The sequence below is a fragment of the Oreochromis niloticus genome, linkage group LG22 (assembly GCF_001858045.2).
Source record: "Oreochromis niloticus isolate F11D_XX linkage group LG22, O_niloticus_UMD_NMBU, whole genome shotgun sequence".
Taxonomy (NCBI): domain Eukaryota; kingdom Metazoa; phylum Chordata; class Actinopteri; order Cichliformes; family Cichlidae; genus Oreochromis; species Oreochromis niloticus.
Window position 1 is genome coordinate 27,964,946 of NC_031985.2, and position 6,693 is coordinate 27,971,638.

At 39.4% G+C, this 6,693-nt stretch overlaps 1 protein-coding gene across 1 annotated transcript; it reads left to right on the plus strand.

Annotated features, from left to right (window-relative positions):
* The first annotated feature begins 617 nt into the window (after positions 1 to 617).
* Positions 618 to 6,693, plus strand: LOC100700835 (sodium-dependent neutral amino acid transporter B(0)AT1). Its single transcript, XM_003448888.5, has 12 exons — positions 618 to 816; positions 1,392 to 1,532; positions 1,959 to 2,096; positions 2,184 to 2,365; positions 2,454 to 2,564; positions 3,426 to 3,538; positions 3,628 to 3,756; positions 3,859 to 4,015; positions 4,136 to 4,340; positions 4,427 to 4,586; positions 5,207 to 5,369; positions 5,472 to 6,693. Exons 1-12 carry the CDS (start codon positions 618 to 620, stop codon positions 5,679 to 5,681), a joined length of 1,908 nt encoding a protein of 635 aa, XP_003448936.1. The 3' UTR covers positions 5,682 to 6,693.

The window sequence follows — 6,693 nt, forward strand, 5'->3', positions numbered from 1 at the left end:
AATTTTACAAATACTTTAATGGTTATCATTTAAAGAATAAGTCACAAATGTGCCTTCACACAGTGAATAATGTTCTTATCGTAGCAAGAAATAAGTGTCTCATTTATTGAGGATTACAAAAACGTGACACGATGGTAAAGATAGAGGATTTGTGTTTGTATTATATTATTTCCATTATTAGAATTCACAAAATGACTTATACAAACATCTCCTTTCATAGAAAGGGTTTTTGTCTGCCTCTCATATAATGTATTAACCACTAAGAACAACGTTGCACCTTTTTCCACTTAAAATTGCTGACATCATATAATACAACACAGACTTAGAGGAGTAACTGATAACCACGAGTAAGGTGCAACAGGTCACAGTAAATGCCTCAGTGTACCTCACCTGGACACACAGTAGGGATAAAGGACTCAGAGAGAGGGAGGAGAGAGAGAGAGATAGTCCACGGAGACTCAGGAGCCGACTGCACAGAAGAGGAATCCTTCTGAATCCTCTCAGTTGCTTAAAAATTTACAAAAGTAACAGAACTTCAAACTGATTATCGAAGAGAGACACATCAGCTCTTATTTCCAATTTCTTTTTTGCACGGAGGAGGTTTACAGCAAGCCACCATGAAGCTGAAATTACCAAACCCAGGACTGGATGACCGAATCCCGTCTCATGAAGATTTGGAAAGGATGGAAACCGAGGAGGCTGGGGACAGGCCCAAATGGGACAACAAAGCCCAGTACCTCCTCACCTGCGTGGGCTTCTGCGTGGGACTCGGTAACGTCTGGAGGTTCCCGTACCTGTGTCAAAGCCACGGAGGAGGTATGCAGGGATGTGTGGGGCAGTAGATGTGAAAGATATTTGAATATAGACTAGGTGCCACAAAAGAAAATATCAGTGGATTTACTTCTTTTTGCTAACAAAAGGACACTCTGGAAATTCAATGATTAGAAAGAAATTATACTATTTGAGAAATGCTTTTGTTAAAAGGTTACAACCAAGAGATAAGACGAAGCATGCAGATATGTTGTATCAACACAAAGAACCCCACAGTATGAATTATGGAAATGCCCGTTTTATTCACCATAAATAATCAGATATAGATACTGACTAGATTTTTATTGAATTTTATTTCTATTTAATGAAACTTAAAAAAAGAAAGTCTTTCTTGAGATAAATGCTATGGGAAAGGTAATGTGTAAGTCTTATTCTTGGTTTATACAGTTCCTAGTTTAGCTAATAAAAAGCTGCTTTTCACAGTTTACAAGTATCTTTATGAGAACACTTTTGTGACTTACGTCAACCCCCGAATGCTGAGTTTCCTTTGTTAAAGTGTCTAATAAAGTGAATCTCACCACTTTGCTAATTCATTATGAACGTGAATGTTGTGCTTTTAGGAGCGTTCATGATCCCGTTCCTTATCCTGTTGGTTCTGGAGGGAATCCCGCTGCTGCACTTAGAGTTTGCCATCGGTCAGCGCCTGAGAAAAGGCAGCGTGGGAGTGTGGAGAGCAATCAACCCTTACCTGACTGGAGTTGGTGTGTACAAAAAAAACCATGCCCATCTGTGTGTGTTTTTTGTGTGTCTATGTTGTAAGCATTCCGGCTAAATATGTGATGTATTAACTAATTTTTAGATGATGAAATTGATTTTGGTGTTCTTCCATGAGGTTTGCTTTTGCAGCAGCCGTTACTCAAGCGAGTGCTAGGTTTTAATACAAAATACAGACAAGTAATCATTCCTATCCAAGCATTTAGGAAAAAAAACAGCCACTATTGGGATCGCTTAAGTTTACACTGAGCACCATAATGAAGTCAAATTCCTGCCAAGCATATATCATATGTAACATATATAAACATAGCACTTACTATGCTGTCATGCTAAACTAAGATAGCAAACGTGGTGCACATCGTAAGCAGACGATCACTGTGAGTTTTTCCACTTCTTTCTTCATTCGTTTGCAGGCATTGCATCGTTACTTGTCTCATTTTTGGTCGGTATGTATTACAACACCATCATGGCCTGGATCATGTGGTACCTGTTCAACTCCTTTCAAGATCCTCTTCCTTGGAGCCAATGCCCTCTCAACGCTAACAGCACAGGTGTGCCTTCATCTAACAAGAGGTTACAATAGAACATTATGCAATGGTTAGCCTGCCATCAAGTTGCTCTTTACGTGCCGTTTGCAGGTTTAGTGGCTGAGTGCGCACGGAGCACCACTGTTGACTACTTCTGGTACAGAGAGACTCTGAACACTTCAGCAGCCATCGATGACGCTGGAGGTTTGCAGTGGTGGATGGTGCTGGCCCTGTTCGCTGCCTGGACTCTGCTGTATGTGTGCTGCATTCGAGGCATTGAGACTTCTGGCAAGGTCTGAAAAATCACAATATCTAAGAAAAGGGAGTGATTTTTACATGTAGGCTTGCTCAGATATACACGTGCCATCTTTCTTTTTTCAGGCTGTCTACATCACCTCCACTCTCCCATATCTTGTCCTCACAATCTTCCTCATCAGAGGATTGACTCTCAAAGGCTCTACACAGGGAATAAAGTACCTCTTCACACCAGATGTAAGGGTTCAATGTATGACATGTCACAAGAATCAGAAGGGACAAGATGAACTTATTTGTCATTATGGTTTTTGTGCAGTTTTACAACATCTGGGGAGCATTACTCAATAATGTCAGTGAAATGTGGACCTCATTGTTTCCACTCTTCATGCTTAGCTAAGCTAGATGGCTGAAGGCTCATATTTATTGCACAGACATTACAGTAATATATGGTTATACCCGTATGGAAAAGAAATAGTAAAAACTTCTATGATTTACTCATGAAATTGGCCACTTTCTCATTACTTTCATATATTGTTTTAGGAAGTATCCAAAACATACAAGTTTCATTTATATAATTTTTCAAGGGATCTTATATCTGTTTTCACTCTTGTATGCTTTTCATACAAGTTTCACACAAGACAGATACAAACTTCATAAGATTTATATATATCTTTTCCATATGGGTATAACTGTTAGAAAGTGTATTTCCAGAGATACAAGGCTATTTCTTTAAGCTATTACGTTTGCTATTTGCTGTTTTAAGACACCCAGACCCGAAACATGAGAGCAATAATGCTTTTATCATAGGACTGATAAAAGCTGATATAAAAGCTGATACTGAGGGCTGAAACACAGCGCAGTTAGTACTGTAAATTCCAATACATAAGTAATCTAGATCAGCACTTTAAAGCCAAATTACCTGGTGACAATCTCACACATCAATCATTTTTCAAACAGCCTTGTTGCATTATGTGTACCCTCTTAGATTATTAACTAACAACAGCCAGTGAGGTGGGAAAGTGTCAGTTTTAAAATGTTGTATTGGTCAGAAATCTGATCACTGCTCATTGAGAATGCTTATCTTTGGATTCTCTTTAGGTGGATGAGTTAATGAATCCACAGACTTGGTTGGATGCAGGAGCTCAGGTTTTCTACTCCTTCTCCTTGGCTTTCGGGGGCCTCATCTCTTTCTCCAGTTACAACTCTGTTCAGTGAGTAAAGGTCTTGATTGCACAGTCATAAAGGAACCCACTGTCCAGCAGATGTCCTCATGCTATGTCCCTTCAAAATCTACTTGCAGCAACAACTGTGAGCAAGACGCCGTTCTCATCTCCATCATCAATGGCTGCACCTCGGTTTACTCTGCAACGGTGATCTACTCCATCATCGGTTTCAGGGCAACGCAGAAATTTGATGAATGCCAGGGAGAGTGAGTTTCAGTTTGCGCAAAAGATGACGTTACAATGGGGGGAAAATGACATTTACTTGTATCTAGGTAGACTCATATAAGTTTTTCCTTACTTTTTTGCAGTAACATCCTGCATCTCATCAATGCCTTTGACTACCCTGAAAACTCCATCACAATAGACAACTACGACCAGGTCCTGACCAACCTAAATCAGACAAATCCAGATATCATCCAAGGTTTGCCGTTAAAAACCTGCGACATGCAGAATTTACTCAGTCAGGTCAGTGGAGCCTTCATTTTTGTATCCTGCTAATTCCATGATTATTTGCCCAGTTTGAGTGTCACAAAAATGATTCAAAATCGGATCAGAACTTGAAAGATTTGACCTGTACTTCTTCAGGGTGTGGAGGGAACAGGCCTGGCTTTCATCGTGTTCACAGAGGCCATCATCAAGATGCCTGTTTCGCCTCTCTGGGCAGTCCTCTTTTTCATCATGCTCTTCTGTCTCGGCCTTTCGACTATGTTTGGGAACATTGAGGGAGTGGTGGTTCCCCTTCAAGACCTTAGAATTCTTCCTCAAACTTGGCCTAAAGAAGTTTTTACTGGTAACTTTCTCACATTGAGAACTTCTTCATAACCACCATGGAAAACTGGGTCTGATTGTAACCGCCTGCTTGTGTCGTTTTTTCAGGTCTTACTTGCTTAATATCCTTTGCTCTTGGGCTCATATTCACCCTACGCTCTGGGAACTACTGGCTAGCTCTTTTTGACAACTTTGCAGGCTCAATCCCCCTCCTAGTCATCGGATTCTGTGAAATGTTTTCCGTTATCTACATCTATGGGATTGATAGGTAAGTGTGCCCGTCCTTAGGCGATCATTGAGTCAGCGTCCAAAGTAATGACTTTCTAGGTACTTTATCAAACATCCGACCATCTAAACAGAATCATGTTTGTACTTGTCATTATGGGAATGTTGGCTTTCCTGGTATTTTCATATGAGACAGAAAAGGTCAGTGTTCAGTGAGGCAACCAACAGTTCTTGTTAGAGTTCAAACAAAGCATTGCTTTCTGACCTTGGAGTAGAGATAATGTAACTCATCACAGCAGAAGTGTGTTGTAATGTTGCAACACGAAGGGGAGGAATGTGGAAAATGTACTTTTGGCTTAGAGTTTCTGACCATGCACATGAAAGCAGTTAAATCTACTTATTTATAACAATTATCTAATAATTAGAAGAAAAGGTGCAAGAAGGTAGTGTAATATACACCTTTTAATTTTTTCAATTTGGACTCAAAGTTAGCTTAGAGAAAAATAACAGACTAGAGTCTGCTTTGGTATCAGCCAGTTGAGCAAACAGTGACATGTGATGCTTTATTTACTGTAACTAATAAAATGTACAAGGTCGCCTTTTATGGACGATTTTTACACGTGCTCAGTTGCATTATGTCTCCCTCTTACTGCTTTCAAACAGGTTCAATAAGGACATTGAATTTATGGTTGGCCACAAGCCCAATATTTTCTGGCAGGCGACATGGAGAGTGATTAGCCCACTCATTATGATCTTCATCCTGATTTTCTACTTTGTTACCCAAGTCACCAAAGATTTAACCTATCTGGTGTGGGATGAGGAAGCGGTAAGTTTGTTGTTCACAGTAGTTTACAGGAATAAAGGAATAAAGATCTAATTTGATGTTTTGTGCTGCGTAACATAACTTTTTTGTTGATCCTGATCACAGGCGAACTTTCCCGTACTGGAAGCGCGTCCCTATCCCTCTTGGATCTACGTCATCATCTTTATCCTTGCTGGAATTCCCAGTTTGGCCATCCCCATTTTTGCCCTCTTTAAATTTTTCCAGAGGAAATGCTGCAAGGACAAAAGCTACAAAGATCACCCAGTGGACACTATCTCAGCCAAAATAGAAATGAACGGCAAAGCAAAGTTCTAGGTTGATGTCGCCTTGATTGTTTAATGTGACTGATGTGTACCTGCTTTTATTGATGTGTACTATGCACAAGATTGCGACTGCTGACTATGATCTTTGAAAAACAGATGTAAATTTTTAAGTTGTTAGTTAGTTTCTGCATGATTGTGCACTTTGGTAGATTTATTATAGGTCCTACAGGACACCCAACGGCTGCTTAGCTTATCTTGGCAGAAGGAAACAGGTTGACCTGCTGTGTGCATAAAATATGCTTACAAGCGTCTAAAGCTCAATAATTAACATGTTCTCAGATTTCATCTGTATGGGGTGCACAAAGAAAAAAAACATGGCTGAGCATTTTTCTCCTGTTTCCACACAAAGTAGTAATGTTAAGTTAACCAGTCAGTGGTTGTAGCTTCATATAACACATAGATAAAAAAAAAAAAACACTAGTATTAATCATCTCATTTATTCTTATTTAAAAAAAACTGAAACCTGTTTCTGAACTATTCTTTTGATATTTTAAATGTACTACGCATGTATGTCTAATACAGACAATCGACTAATTATGGGACAAATCCTGACCATCGTTCCCTAGAGTGATGGCTTTGCAGTCACTAAATCTTTCAGAAGAATGGTATTCATTCATTCAATCAATGCAAAGATGAACTGAAGCTGCTTTGGTGTCACGTGGCAACCAGCATATTACTAAGACACTTTATATTGCATTTTCCTGTGGTGTGCCAAGTGCCTCTATAGATGAGGTTTATTTTAATATTTTGTAAATAATCATTGGAGTAAGTAAGATTTTTACACACTGTAATAATGTCTTAGATTTTTTCAAGCTGGAAAACTACCTTTCAGCCCCCTTTTGTGTTGTTTGGTTATTGTGTTTTTAAGGCGACTGTTGTAAACTTCTACCTTGTGATGTACAGTTCCAAGAAAAGGTTTGTGAAACCTTTGGAATGACCAGGATTTATGCACTGATCCTGACCTGAGGCACAACTATTGATAAACATCGTCTGACTAAACTAGC

Excerpts from the sequence above, each read along its gene's own strand:
- LOC100700835 (XM_003448888.5), top strand. The coding sequence starts at position 618 with ATGAAGCTGAAATTACCAAACCCAGGACTGGATGACCGAATCCCGTCT. Across the intron at positions 4,016-4,135 it reads TGCAGAATTTACTCAGTCAG|GGTGTGGAGGGAACAGGCCT; the intron begins GTCAGTGGAGCC and ends GTACTTCTTCAG. Across the intron at positions 4,341-4,426 it reads GCCTAAAGAAGTTTTTACTG|GTCTTACTTGCTTAATATCC; the intron begins GTAACTTTCTCA and ends TCGTTTTTTCAG.